The following is a 16,926-nucleotide window of genomic DNA, read 5'->3' as shown; positions in this document are numbered from 1 at the left end:
TAAAAATGAGAGAAAGAGAACAGTCAACAGTCATTTTCTTTGTGTAAGATGACTGAGTCGTTAAAAACTCTTGCTAGGTTTGCTCTCACTTCAACCCATAAAGTTTTCTGTCTTCTAAAACGTTGGCATGGTGTCTGTTTCAGATTGGTAACTTCCCGCGAAGCGAAGATTTAATATGTAGTGGTTCCCCTGCTGTCAATTGTTTTAATTATATACTTAGAGCTTTATTGTTATGATACAGGCATTAGTCATTATAATTGTATCTTTGGAGGAAGGGGAATTGCTGATTACCGGTATTCTTAAGGCAGAACTTGGTATTAAGAAATAAGTATCTACAATATATCGATACTGAAACTAGTTAATATTGTACTAAATTAAATAATCTGTGTAGACAACTAACTAAAGACATGAATAGCAATGATGGATGGTTTTTATCTCGACAGTTTTATTTACCTATTTATTGTCCTCTACCAACTGAAATATCTAAGCACTATAAATATCTTTGGGATCATGTTTAGTTTGCTTGTTTTGAATTTCGCACAAAGCTACACGAGGACTATCTGGAATAGCCGTTCCTAATTTTGCAGAATAAGACTATAGGAAAGGTAGCTAGTCATCACCACCACTGCCAACTCTTAGGCTACTCTTTTACCAACTAATAGTGGGATTGAACGTAACATTATAACGTCCCCACGGGTGAAAGGGCGGGCAATTTTGGTGTGACGGGGATTCGAATCCGCAACTCTCAGATGTCAAATCGAGTGCCTTAACCATTTGGCCACGGCAGACTATTATGTTAAGTAAAGTGACTTATGTCGCCAGTTCTAGGGTCAAAAAATAGACATGCGTAAGCTCGAGACTTATTCAATTAATTCTTTTACTAATTTTACTAAGAGCTGTCACATAGTTTTGGGGAAAAACAAAATCACAAATAAAAAGAAGTAACATTTTCTTGCGTTTTTTTAAGCATAAAGTAGTGTTAGATCTGTCACCTGTTGACTATTTACGAAACTAAACTTGCATATATTAACGCATGCATATTAAGGCGTATTACGTGTATTCCTGAATTATCTTTATATGGTGTAAATAGTAGTCTTCTCCGAATTTCAATAACAACTAAATAAACAAAAAAACATTAGATTCACTCTGTATCCTGTGCCCGAAACCAAAAACAATCTTTAAGGCCATCTAAATTCTGTTCTTACAACCAGAAAAATCGTATACCTAGAACCATCCAAATAAATCATCCAAAATCTAATGACTTAAACCAGAAAAACGTTAGGTAAGTTTAAACCCTGCGCCCAAACCCCAAAAAAATTCTAAGGTCACTCAGAATGTATAAAACCATAAAAATTTAGTCTATTTAATTTCTGTGTCTCAAACAAGTAAAACTTTTAGCCACACCCTCGATACACCAGAAATTTGGAAGAAGAGGAAAGCTTCTAATGTAAAGACAATCGTGTTGTACACGGATATACTGTATACCAAACAATAGGAATATACTGTATATCAAACAACAGAGATATACCAATATCAAACAACAGGAGTGTACTGTATATCAAACAACAGGGATATACCTATATCAAACAACATACCTATATCAAACAACAGGAATGTACTGTATATCATACAATATAAGTATATACTGTATACAAAAGAATTGAAGTACGTACAGTGTATCAAACAATAGGGATATACCTAGATGAACAACAGAAGTATATAGTGTATATCGAATAACAGGGATATACCTATGTCAAACTATAGAAGTATACACTGTATATCAAACAACAGGGAAATAGCTATATGAAACAGTAGAAGTATATACTGTATGTCAAACAACAGTTATGCACCTATATCAAACAATAAAAGTTTATGCTGTGTATCATACAATAGACGTATATACTGTAATCAGACAACAGAAGTGTATACTGTAATCAAACAATGATATATCTGTATCAAATACAAGAACTATACACTTATATCAAACAACAGAAGTATATACTGTAATCAGACAACAGAAGTATATACTGTAATCAGACAACAGAAGTGTATACTGTAATCAAACAATGATATATCTGTATCAAATACAAGAACTATACACTTATATCAAACAACAGAAGTGTATACTGTAATCAAACAACAATGATATACCTGTATCAAATACAAGAAGTATACACTTATATCAAACAATAGAAATATATACTCCATATCAGTGGTTCTTAACCTTGTTGGAGGTACTGAATCTCGGAAGTTTCGTACTTGCATTCACTGAACCCTTCGTAATTGGAAAAATAAAATATGATTTTTTCAAATTCAAAACATAAGTAGATATTTTATTAGTGCACAAAATGAACCATGCATCAGTTGCACACAATATCACTGTTTTCAAAGAACAAAACCAACAAAACATGAATTTTACACAAAAACATAACTCAATGAATATTTACTGCAAATCAATGTGACTTTTGCTGTTGCCTTTCGGAGACAAGTTCAGAAATGCGCGGCTTCACCTTGGCAAGTGCCACTCTCATATCGTTTTCGCAACAAAGTCTGTTCATTTTCTTTGTTTTTTATGTCTACCATCGTCGAAAACGATTGCTCGTAAAGATACGTTGTAACAAACGGTATGAGTATCTCAAGGGCTTTCTTAGCAATAAGAGGATACGCTACGATTTGGTGACACCAAAACGTTGAGAGCGTTGTTGTTCTGAAAAGCTGCTGTTGAACCTGGCTCTGCCGAAGTTCAATGATTTCGTCGAGGTATTCATCATTGACATCTGCTGTCGCAACAATAAACGTGAACGGCTGTCTCATCCATGCTGGATATGACTCTCTGGTGGGGAAGTATCCATCAAGAGACTTTGCCAGTTCATCTAAGTGCATGGGAATTGCTTGCTTCAGTTCCCCGGGTACAGAAATGTTTCCGATTTCAGACATATCACACAGTCGTCCAGCAGGGGAAAGTTTGCGAATTTGTCATTCTCTGTTCGTCGTTTCCATAACGGTAGCTTTTTTTTAAAAGCCTTCAGGTTTTCTTCTGCTTCAATGATGTTGAATCCACCGCCCTGAATCTGTTGATTGAGATGATTGAGAGCATTGAAGATATCGGCCATGTACGCCAAAATGAGAATGAACTCAGATTTTTCGAAGCAATCTGCATGACAATGTTGGTGCTCTCGCAAAAACAGGGCTAATTCCACACGCATGGCAAAAACACGATTCAGCAACTTTCCCCGGGATAACCACCGAATGTTAAAATGATACAGAAGTACCTCGAATTTAGAGCCCATTTCATTACACATCTCTTTAAAGATGTGGTGCTTCAGGGCACTATTTCGCACAAAGTTCACACATTCCACTACAATTTTAATACTTCTGCCAGTTATGAAGGCAAGGTTTTGTTGCCAACGCATGCCTGTGCAGAACACAGCGCGTTACAATGATGTGTGGTGCATCGGCTTTCACCAGCGCACCAAAACCAGAGTTTCGTCCAATCATGACTGGAGCTCCGTCTGAACAAACTGCAGAAACCATATCCCACGAAAGATCGTTGTCTCTGAAGAAGTCATCCACAAGTATCTTCACGTTGGCTGCCTTAGTTGTTGTTGTAAGAGGCTTACAAAATAAAAAATCATCTTTTATCTCGTCGTTCTTCACATAGTGCACGAATACAACAAGCTGGCTTAGATTGGAAACGTCGGTGGTCTTGTCGAGTTGAAGGCTGAATTTTGCTGGGCTTGAAATCAGATTTGCAACTACTTGAGCCAAGATGTCATCACTCATGTCATCTATTCTGCTGATGATGATGTCATTTAAAAGAGGAATTTGAGATAACGTATTTTCAGCAGCTTTTCCCAGCATAATAATCGCCATCTTCAACGCAGCTTGTTTTACGAGTGCTTCACCAATGTTGTGTGGTTTGTCCTGCTTTGCGATCAAGTACGCAACTTCGTACGATGCTGTGAGGATCGGTTTGTCGAAGAGTACAAAGCCGAGAACAGGTAAAGTAGCCTTTTCAACCCGGCTCTCTTTACCTTGAATTCAGCAAGCGTTGTGTTTTTGTATTTACTATCTCCATGCAGCTTTAGGGAGTGTTATCTTAGTTTGCTAGAGTAGAATTGCTCAACTTGGCATTGCAAATCGTGCATTGAGGACGCTGACTCCCATCATGTTCCGTTATACACGTGAATCCATATTGTACGTATTCGTCCGACCACTTTCTGTTTTTGCTCGACATAGTTATTATGAAGGGATTGAAATATTAGGAACAAAATCACAAATGACGCACGATTACTACAGTCACAAGTCAACTGCTAAGTGCACGAAGTTCCCTGCAGCACAGATATTAAGGCCAAGTGATGTGACGTGATCAGCCGCAGCCAATGATGGCCAAGTGGAGCATAACGTCACGAATCATACGAGTGTGGTGAACGGAACGGACACACACACAGTGTGTGTGTCTTGACCTCCGCTGAGTCCCTGAGACTGACTCATCGATATCCTGGTCTATATCAAACAACAGGGATATACCTATATGAAACAACACAAGTGTATACTGTATATCAAACAACATGGGTATGCCTTTATCAAACAACAGAAGTGTATGCTCTATTTCAAACAATAAAAGTACATACCGTACATCAAACAATAGAAGTATATAAAGTGTGTCAAACAATACAAGTATTTAGTGTATATCAAACAACAGGGATATACCTATACCAAACAATAGAATATATACTGTATATAAAACAAAAAGGATATAGCTATATCAAACAATACAAGTATTTAGTGTATATCAAACAACAGGGATATACCTATACCAAACAATAGAATATATACTGTATATAAAACAAAAAATATATAGCTATATCAAACATTAGAAGTATAAAATATAAATAAAACGAAAGCGATACACAATATTAAACAATAAAAGTGTATACTGTGTACCAAACAATAGAAGTGTGTACCATGTATCAAACAACATACGTATATATTGTATAACAAAACCCAGGGAAATACCTATATCAAACATTAAAAGTAAACATTGCATATCAAATAAGAAGGATGTACCTAAATCACACAATAGAAGTATATACAATGTATCAAACAGCAGAAATATATAGTGTATATGAAACAATAGGAAAACACCAATATCAAACAATAGAAACATATACAGTATATCAAACAACAGGGATATACCTATTACAAACAATGGAAGTGTATACCGTGTATGAAACAATAGAAGTATATACTGTACATCAAACAACAGGGATATAACTATATCAAACAATAGCTATATATCCATATCAAACAATAGGAATATATATTGTGTATCAAACAATGAAAGTGTATACCGTATATCAAAACAAGAGAAGTATGTTAAGTATATCACACAATAGAAATATATACTATATATCAAACAACATGGATATACCTATATCAAACAAGAGAAGTATATACTGTGTATCAAATAATAGTAGTATATATCTGTATCAAACAATAGAAGTATATACTCTATAGCAAAAGAGTGATATTTCTATACCAAACAGTAAAAGTATATACTGTATGCCAAACAACAGGGATATTCCTGTGTTAAACTATAGGAGTATATGCTGTATATCTAAAAACAGAATTATATACTGTGTACAAAAAGAGATATACCTATATCAAAGAATAAAGGTACACACCGTGTATCAAACAATAAAAGTATATACTAAATATTAATATCTGAAAGTACACACTGTATATCAAACAATAGAAGTACGTATACTATATCACACAATAGAAGTATAAACTCCATATGAAACAATTGAAGTATGTTCTGTATATTAAGATCAGGATTACATCTATATCAAACAAGAGAAGTATATACTACTATCAAACAACAGGGATATGCCTATACCAATCTATAGATATATATATATTCTATATCAAACAACAGGGATATCCCTATGTCAAACAATAGAAGTAAATACTGTGTATCAAACAATAAAGGTACGTACAGTATATCAAAGAATAGAAGTATATATTATATACCAAACAACAGAGTTATTCCTATATCAAACAACAGAAGTATATAATATGTATCAAACAATAAAAGTTCGTACAGTATATTAAATAATATAAATATATACTGTACGCACTTTATTGTTTGTTACATGTTATTTACTTCTATTGTTTGATATAGGTGTATTAACCAATTATAAATATATACTGTATATCAAAGAAAAGGGATATACTTATATCAAACAATAGATGTGTATACTGTGTATAAATCAATAGAAGTGTATACCATGTATCAAAGAATACAACACTATACCATACATAAAACAATAAACGTACGTACAGTGTATCAAACTTCTAGTATATACTATGTATCAAACAATAGTAGCACGTACTGTATATAAAACAATAGAAGTATCTACTGTATATTATACAACAGGTATATACGTATATCAACCAATAGAAGTATATAACGTGTACCAAACAATGGACATATATACTGTTTATCAAACAACAGATGTACATACTGTATATCAAGCAACAGCAATATACCTTTATGAAACAAGAGACATTTATACTGTATGTCAAACAACAGGGATATACCTATCTCAAACAATAGAAGTATATACTGTATATCAAAAAGAGGGATATACCTATCTCAAACAATAGAAGTATATACTGTATATCAAACAACAGAAGTACATACTCAATATCAAAGAACAGTGATATACCTATATCAAAGAATAGGTGGAATATACTCTATATCAAAGAAAAGTAGTACGTACAGTATATCAAATGAAAGAAGTATATACTGTATATAAAACAACAAGGATATACCTATATCAAAGAATAAAAATATATACTATATATCAAACAACAGGGACATGCCTATATAAAACAACAAAAGTCTATGCTGTATATAAAAGAATAGAAGTATATACCTTGTTTCAAACAACAGGGATATAACTATATCAAACAATAGAAGTATATACTGTATATGTAACAACTGGGATATACCTATATCAAACGGTAGAAGTACATACTGTGCATCAAACAATACAAGTGTATACCGTGTATCAAACATCAGAAGTATATACTGTATATCAAACAACAGGGATATACCTATATTCAACAATAGAAGTACATGCTGTGTGTCAAAGAAATGTAATATACATATATATAAAAAAACAACAGAATTGGTTACTGTATATCAAACAACATAGATATACCTATATCAAAGAATAGAAGTATGTGTTGGGTATCAAACAATAAAAATATATACTCTATATCAAACAATAGATTATTATAGTGTATATAAAATTAGAAGTAAATACTGTATATCAAACAAGAAAAGTATATATTGTATATCATAGAACAAGGATATACTAATTACAATCAATAGAAATATATACTGTGTATAAACCAACAGAAGTATGTACAGTATATCAAACAACAGGAATATATCTATATCAAACAACAGAAGCATTTAGTGTATGTCAAACAACAGGGATATGCCTCTGTCAAACAATAGAAGTAGTTACTGTGTATCAAACAATAGAAGTATATACTGTATATCAAACAACATAGATATACTTGTAACAAAACACAGAAGTATATACTATATATCACACAACAGGGATATACCTACATCAAACAATAAAAGTATATACTGTTTATAAAACAATAGAAATGCATACTGTATATCAAACAACAGGGATATACCTATATCCAACAATAGAAGTATATAACGTATATCAAACAATAGACGTAAATACTGCATATCAAACAAAATAATGTACCTAAATCACACAATAGAAGTATATACTGTGTATCAAACAACATGGATACACCTATATCAAACAATAGAAGTATACACTGTATATCAAACAAGAAGGATATACCTATATCAAACAATAGAAGTTTGTACTGTTTATCAAACAATAGAAGTATTTAATGTGACAAGAGAGAGATAACGTCTATCGGTGAACATGGGATACATTCTCTATCAAATAACTGAATTCCACAATGTATACTTCTACTCCTTTCTTTCTCTTTATGAAATAAAGAATAACATTAGTAATCAAGCTTGGTTTTTTGTTGGGAGGGATTACTGTATTTGTACTCGTAGATCGATTGATTTTTAGAGCCAGCGAATTAATTGCGTATTTATTGTAACAAAACACTAAATAATGTGATGTTTCATAGTAGAATAAATTATTTTTATGTTATTGGGATTTTCTAACCTTAAATACTTAAGTGAACCAGACTTCTATACCGTTTGGTGTATTTCTAAAGGCCCCCCGCTAGTACAGCAGTATGTCTCCGGATTTACAACGCTAAAATCAGGGGTTCGATTCCCCTCGGTGGGCTGAGCAGATAGCCCTTTGTGGCTTTGTTATACGAAAAACACACACACGTATTTCTAAAGAAATGTTGAATCTATTCAACTTGTCAGGTTGTGTTTAAAGAACGCAAACATAGAAATTCTTAAACTCACATCATAACTTGTTGAGAACTGAAGATTGTGTTTCCCAGAGTTAGTTATATTTACCAAAGCGTTGTTAACAGTCTATAAAACCAGTACACGTTCTCTTAGTGTCTCCGTAGGAGTTGTGTGATATCTTGGCGTATTCTCAGGAATTGTATGACTTCTTGTTTTCATAGGAGTTCTGTAGCGTCTTGTTGTCTCCACAGGAGTTCTGTGGTATATCATTATCTCTATGGAAGTTCTGTGATGTCTTGTTGTCTCCAAGGGAGTTGTATGACATCTTGTTGTCTCCACAGGAGTTCTGTGGTATATCATTATCTCTATGGAAGTTCTGTGATGTCTTGGTGTCTCCAAAGGAGTTGTGTAGCGTCTTTTTGTCCCCACAGGAGTTGTGTGGAGTCTTGTTGTCTATGAGGATCTTTATTACTTTAAATCTACCAGTCGGTCAACTTTGTTTAAATTATACTATCTGTTATGTTGTATACTATTTAATACTGGTATCTACGAATACATTTTTAGAATTTTCTTACTTTTGAATTTCTACTCTAGAGACATTCATTCATTTCACCCAAAGATGCTGGTTCAGTTTTAATCATTTAATTGTTATGAGATATATAATGTTAGAAATAACTAGGCCACCACTGCTATTGTCTACCAGATTACGTCAGTCCACATCCTGAATGTGATTGACAGGGTTGCCAAAAAACTGCAGGCCTTACGACTCTGTAGAGCTAGGCTTAATTGATGGGTAGGAATAAACGATACGGACAAAGTGAGATAGGAGAAGAGGTTTACTTCCCCTTCATGACAAGTGTTCAGCTGTAACCGATAATGCTCTACTGTATGGTAGGATTACACGGGTTAGGCGTAACTTCTCGTCTGTGAAGTCGAGTTGTATCGAACGTGCAGTGTAATTAAAACTTAGATATATTACCACGTAGTTGGTCGACAACATTTATTCGTCAAAGGTCCAGCTCATCAGACAAGGTTTGGCGAACGTACAAATTGCTTGTCGGCTTTCTTTATACGTTTGAACTCAGCGAGACATTAAACCCAAGAACTCGGCGAAATCGCCACGTGTCGTCGGAAAGCAGTAGCGGGTAGGAAGAAAGTAACCGTCTATTATTTGTGATAGGCCTTTAGTCAGCAGACAGAGCTAATTGTGAATAAGACAGTGTTATTACGTTTAATGACACAGGCCTTTAGTTAGCAGACAGAGCTAATTCTGAATAAGACAGTGTTATTACGTTTAATGACACAGGCCTTTAGTTAGCAGACAGAGCTAATTGTGAATAAGACAGTGTTATTACGTTTAATGACACAGGCCTTTAGTTAGCAGACAGAGCTAATTGTGAATAAGACAGTGTTATTACGTTTAATGACACAGGCCTTTAGTTAGCAGACAGAGCTAATTGTGAATAAGACAGTGTTATTACGTTTAATGGCACAGGCCTTTAGTTAGCAGACAGAGCTAATTGTGAATAAGACAATGTTATTACGTTTAATGGCACAGGTTTTAGTTAGCTAGACAGAGACAATTACGTTTAATGGCACAGGCCTTTAGTTAGCAGACAGAGCCAATTGTGTTTTGTTTGTTTGTTTTTGGAATTTCGCACAAAGCTACTCAAGGGCTATCTGTGCTAGCCGTCCCTAATTTAGCAGTGTAAGACTAGAGGGAAGGCAGCTAGTCATCACCACCCACCGCCAACTCTTGGGCTACTCTTGTACCAACGAATAGTGGGATTGACCGTCACATTATAACGCCCCCACGGCTGGGGCCGCGAGCATGTTTGGCGTGACTCGGGCGCAAATCCGCGATCCTCAGATTACGAAGCGCACGCCTTAACGCGCTAGGCCATGCCGGGCCAACTAATTGTGAATAAGACAGTGTTATTACGGTTAATGACGCATTCTTCAAGTTATCATCAGTCCTGTCAAGAGGCTCGTGCTACTGAAGTCGTAAGCTATAAAAAATAAACAGTCAAAAATGTAAGCGATGTGAGTGTGTGTGTATATATATATTTATGTATATATTTTATTATTTGCTAATTGACTAAGTCACGTAATGGGCGTCATTTATCTGTCATGGTTTTTCCCATAAAATAATCTACTATTCCACTTAGGTTTCTATTTTGTTACGGCGTCCTCTAGCTTTCGGAGGGTAAAGATCTTTTTTTATATATTATTAGCACATTAACACAACTAATCGTTTAATCCAATCACATAACCAGTGTGAAGATAAAATGTTGTGAAGTGTATGGAACAGTTGTCTTAATTGTATTCTGGTGAACCTGAAGAAGCAATATTTACAAGATACAATAATTACCTAATCAATTAAACATAAGTACATTATTTTCACTTGTTCGACTTTTATACTTGTATCATGCAAAGAAAAATAAACCTCAATATGTTTTAACCGTTTTTATTTATGGTAGTGATTGTGACTTTAAAAGAGGTGGAAGTCCATTTTGTAACTCACTTTGACCATTCAAAAGGCCTGGAACACTATTCTGGACTGTTTCGCTAACGTCTTGTAATATGGTACTATTCAAACCAGACTTTAGTCCTGGATCCAACGTTCCATATGAGAATTGCATGGATTTCACTTGAAACACTTAGCACTGCTTATTTAGTCTTATTACTTGAGAAACTAAACTCACATAATCATCTCCCACCAATATATACACAACGAAATATTGAGGCGTTTATCAAATATTTTAATCCTTAAATCAAAACTTCACTTTACGTAATTGTTAGTTTTACCTTGTAAATATTAAACGCTACTAGTGAAAACTTTCAGTGATTTCTAAAATTGATTATTTTCTATATGCGGGTGTTTCAATTCCAAGATAATTGTTTTAAAATAATTAATAATGTTAACAATAGATGACGATATTGAGGTTTCATCGTCATGTCATTGTTTTAGCGCAAAACGACACAACTCTCTACCATTAAGAACTTGAAGTAAATCATTAACATTGCAATTTGTTGATATGCATTTTCATTCAGTTCTTATCAGATATACTTGTTATTCGATTATCGTTTTTGCGGTCGTATAAGAGGAAAATCAATGTCGCTATTAAGTTCACACACTTATTGTTCGCAACAGCTACTAAAGTTTCGTGAATGTGAACTGTGTGGATTAAAAGAAAATTGCCTTTATAGTAATTTTTACATGAATAAAACATGAATAAACACGCTGTCCCCAGTGGCACACATTGTGTAGCTTTGGGATTACCTTTATAGTAATTTTTTACATGAATAAAACGTCTACGGACGGACTCACACCGCTACAAACCGAGTTTCGATACCTGTGGTGTACAGAACGTAGAAAGTTCATTGTGTAGCTTTGTGATTAATTCCAGATAATCACTGTCAATAAAAACTCTCAAAGCATCTAGTTTACCTTTCATGTTTATATATATATATATATATCTTTGTTTCATAACATAATTTTCATTTTAGTTTTTTTTTCTATAGGTTTTGGTTTTGTTACGTTCGAAAATGAAGATGTCGTAGACAAAGTGTGTGAAATTCATTTCCATGAAATCAACAATAAAATGGTAAGCGCTTTTCACATTCATGTGTTGATATGGTTTATTTATGTGTGTATATATAACTTTGTTTTGTGCGTTTTTAACGAGCCCCTACCCCTAAAAAGTGATCACATTTAAATTTCTGTACATTTGCTTTGTATGCCATCATCAACATTTTAGAAATAATATGCCATATTAACACTTTAATAACACACCAGATGTCGCAGTCAACATACAAAATCTCTAGTTAATGAAAGATTGATAAGTAAAAATCATGTTTATTTTGAATTTGTGCCAGAAATCAGAAAATAATGCATTTCCAACGTTTCACAAGAAAGTTGAGTACTTTATGTTAAAATTATTTTAAATAGACAAATCAACAAGTCACTTGATCACCATAGCCAATATAAATTCGCGACAGAACGGCACTTATCATAACTACATGTTGACACCAATGGCGTGTCATAGGTACAACGATACCATCGAAAGCTGATCACTTTTGGGAAGATTATTTAACAGCTCTTTCAGATGGAAAATATTAATACAGTAAACTCTCGTTGTAACGAAATCGTAGGGACCAAAGAGAATTGTTCGTTACAAAAGAAGTTCGTTAAAAAGGATTTTTTTTTCATTCACTAGCCAAGTCTGGTAATGGTAGGCCCTATAACTGACGGCTGTTGCAATACCGGTAATTGGATTAAAGACTCAGAAGTCACACGTGTGTAAACACTTAAAACACATTTAATGAAATTCAAAAGGACAATTAACAGCACTTGTAAAAAAAAAACATGTAAAAAAAATAACATTCATAATATAGACATATGTAATTATAATGTACAGGATACAGACACCAGCAAGAACGTCTAACTGGAGTCACTTGAAATATTGCACAATGCTTTTTTGCAAACTGCTGTCCCTTGGTCACAAAATGCTCCATCATGTTTAATTGAGAGATAAACTGTCATGCGTTAGCCTGGTGTTCAAGATATCTCTGAAGTTGCAGGCACATCTCACGAGCTGCAGAATGTGTTGGAATGGGGGGTTCCTCATTGTCGTCGTCTTCACTTTCACTGTCATTTTCTGGTGTCTGTTTATTTTGCACCATGGCCACAATATCACTGTCTGTCAGGGGCGCGCTAGTGATCAGATGATTATCAGTAGTCTGGTAGTCCTCTGCTGTGCCGTCCACCGTAAACCCAGTGTCATTCAGCCGTGTCAAGAACTGGGCCAATGGTATGTCATCCTCGGGGTCCTCACTGTTTTCTGCTGGCTCTGGAGAGGAGAAGCCACAAGTTCTGAAGCAATTGGCTATGGTTGATTGCTTTACCAATGACCAGGCAGAGCGTAGCAGTCGCATGGCTTCAAGCACAGTCACAGTGAAAACACTTTTATTGTCTATTGAATCAATAAGACGCTGTAGCAGTAGGGTGCAGTAATGATGTTTTAGATTGGCGATGATGCCTTGGTCCATGGGCTGTTTTGCTTGTGGTATTGGGAGGCCGGAACACCAGCTTGATGGCCTTAAGTCCAGTGGGGTTGGAGTGGGCGGGGCAGTAAAGTGACAGGAGTCTCCCTTGATAACAAGAGACTTGTCTGGCAGAAGTTTAAAGAATAAGCCAGACTCATCTGCGTTGAAGACATCCCGTGGGCTGTAGTTTTCTAGCAGGCGTGGCAGTGTTGTTGATGTCCACTGGTTTGTTTGCTCTGGTTCTACACTACCAGACTTACCACAGATCGTACGAAATTGAATGTCGTGTCTTTTTTTGAATCGGGTTAACCACCCATCACTCATGCAAAAGTCAGTGATTCCCATTTGATCAGCAAGTTTTTTTGCCTTTGCTTGCATAACAGGCCCAGAGATAGAACATTATCTGATCTAGCATTTTTGAACCACAGAAGCAATGCCGCTTCTAGGTCAGAATGTTTTGCAGTTCGCATGCGTTTTCTATTGGGACAAAAGTTGTCTCGAGAAGATAATATGGCCTCTTTATTTTTCAACCATGTTGACAAAGTGTTCAGAGGCACATCAAATGCTTTTGCTATTTCTGTTTTTATTTTGGCCTGGCATGGCCAAGCGCGTAAGGCGTGCGACTCCTAATCCGAGGGTCGTGGGTTCGCGCCCGCGTCGCGCTAAACATGATCGCCCTCCCAGCCGTGGGGGTGTATAATGTGACGGTCAATCCCACTATTCGTTGATAAAAGAGTAGCCCAAGAGTTGGCGGTGGGTGATGATGACTAGCTGCCTTCCTCTAGTCTTACACTGCAAAATTAGGGGCGCCTAGCACAGATAGCCCTCGAGTAGCTTTGTGCGAAATTCCAAAACAAACAAACAAGTTTTTGTTTTAACTTTTTTTCAACTTCTTCTATTGCTGCAATTTTAGTTTCTATCGATACAAGCTTGCGCTTCGCCATGATCAATGATTAATGATCTGTTTAATTTGACTCTGATTAGCCTTTTATAGGCCACAGCATGCAGGCTGCCTAGGCATAATCTACTCAAGCCATAATCTGAAAATTTTATATCTAAGCTAATTTTTGCTGGGAGGGCGGGTGAGTTGGGGCGGGCAGGGGTTTAAAGTGTTATTAACCATAATTGTTGTAAAAACATTGCTAGGCTAATCTACTACCCCATCTGCAGTCCGCTATTTCTCAAGTGTAAGATTTTGATGGTGGCACCACACATTGTTGAGACTGACTAATTGCACTTGCTAGCGGCGTAACGGGTGGTCGGCAGCCGGCAGCGGTGACAATTAATTTAGGGAAGAAGAGAAAAATAAATATCTTCGTACCTGGTTCGATACAAAGGATGTAATATTGATGCTTTTCACACCCTAGAGACAATAATTATACATCGTTACAAGCCGACACTTCGATACATGCAATTCGGTTCAAGGGGCTTTTGTTACTATATATTTATATGGACAGTTGGCTGGACCAGTCAACAACTTCGATACAAGTGATATATTCGGTTCTAGCGACTTCGAAACAATGAGAGTTTACTGTATACTTAAATCATAAACATATGTTCATATCTGGATTTACCATTTCTATGACAGAGATATCCTTTGTACTTAATGACCTTGAAATAGAAAGGAATATGGATCAACCTGGGGCTCATCCAGAGAGAGATATCTGAAACAAATTGCAATACAGCCGTGGTAAGCAAACTGTGACGTTTTGTAACAAATCAGAATATACAAACCACAGGATCAGCCTCAAAGTTGTCACGTGACCTAGGCAACAATAATCAACACAATTAAAAAGGATTTCTGGCTGTAAAATGGCATTGGTTACGTGTAGATAAGTTACTTCCACGACATATCTGTTCAACCATCGCATACCTGAAACAGCTAAAAATGAAATGCTATTCAATACAAAGAGTTATATTGGTCAAGTTGACAGATGCCCAGCATATATATTTCTATACAATAGAACTGTAGTATTTGTTGTTTGGAAACTTTCAGGTTTTGCTTGGACAAGGATTCTTTGCAATAAGTGTCTGTGACTTGTTAGTGATAAATCTCAACAATAAACAGACAACACACAATCCACTTGTTTTAAAATAATATATATTCAAAATGAGAAAAACGTATGTATAAAAAAATCGCTTCAATATTGGTTATCCCACTTGTATCCAGAGCAATAAATAATTGTCTCTTTTTCGTCACAGGTATGTTCAATTATTTTAGAACAATCTTTGATAAGACAAATTATTATCCTCTATCTATATTTAACAATACAAGTTGTGAACCGCATTTTAGAAATCGCCTATTACGACTAAACTCAAATGCACTCTAACTTCACTTTTTTACTTTTACTTTCCATTAACTGACTGGCTTTTGTATGGCTAAGTGGTTAGGGCGCTTGACTTTGAACCTGAGGGTCGCGAGTTCGAAATTGTATCACATAAAACATGCTTATCTTTTCAACCATGGGAATGTTATAATGTTATGGTCAATCCCACTATTTGCTCGCAGTGGATGGTGATGACTACCTATCTTCCTTTTGTCTTACACTGCTAAATTAGTAACAACTAATGCAGATAGCCCTCTTGTAGCTTTGCGCGAAATTGAAAAAAACAACACTGTAATAATTTGGTCGCCTATTTGCATATTATTGCCAAACTGAAGCCTAGAACTTTCTACAAATTATGAGACCTTATGATGTAACAATACTTACTTAAGGCAACGAGAACAATTCAAAAGGTTCGAGTAACGTGACGTCAATTCACAACAACTGAATTACACAAAAACATTTTGTAAATAGTTACATAAATACACTTGCGATAAATCATCGCTTCTAAAATACTTAATTTAACACTCGCACTTTATAACTATCTCGATCATGACACAAAATGTATTATAGAAAGTACGCACGGGGGAGTAGTGTGCTTATGGCCTTACGATGGAGCGCCTTTTACAATGGAGACTACACCGCAGGGACATTTTCAAAATGCAGAATCGTCAGGTATAACATAACTAAGCGTAGTGGCATGGTGTGTAACAATGTAATGAGTGTCCAGTATCATTTTAATATAAAGTACCCAACTATCTGTACAAGCTTATAGTCGAGCATATAAAATAACCCGACGTCATGTTTAGATTAGATATTACCTAGATCCCCTCAGTTTCTGGAATCATGTTCAAGTGAATATTATTGAATGTCACACGTTTTACAATGTATAAAACTCTTAGAACCTACAGCCTAATACAGTTATATATGAAAATGTCTCTTTAAGATTTATTACAAATGGTTTAAATGATTTTTTCTCAATGACCTGGCATGGGTTAGTGATTTGTATGTCGGGCAGCTGAATATGAATTAACTTTGAATTATGAGAGTGCTATAAGAGTAACAGTTAATTCCTCTATTTGGCTAAGAATAGTCGAAGATCAACAG

The 16,926-nt window shown here is 35.4% G+C and overlaps 1 protein-coding gene across 15 annotated transcripts in view; it reads left to right on the top strand.

The window, feature by feature from the left end:
- The window catches only part of LOC143244151 (RNA-binding protein Musashi homolog Rbp6-like), a 153,189-nt gene that overhangs the window by 103,601 nt on the left and 32,662 nt on the right, over positions 1-16,926 (top strand). For all 15 annotated transcript variants that reach the window (XM_076488322.1, XM_076488323.1, XM_076488314.1 and 12 more), the window contains one exon: positions 11,972-12,054. In XM_076488322.1, coding sequence (XP_076344437.1) covers positions 11,972-12,054 — 83 coding nt within the window. The remainder of the gene's footprint in view (positions 1-11,971; positions 12,055-16,926) is intronic.

The sequence above is a fragment of the Tachypleus tridentatus genome, chromosome 2, assembly GCF_004210375.1.
Source record: "Tachypleus tridentatus isolate NWPU-2018 chromosome 2, ASM421037v1, whole genome shotgun sequence".
In the NCBI taxonomy this organism is placed as follows: domain Eukaryota; kingdom Metazoa; phylum Arthropoda; class Merostomata; order Xiphosura; family Limulidae; genus Tachypleus; species Tachypleus tridentatus.
This window is presented reverse-complemented; position numbering and strand designations above follow the sequence as displayed.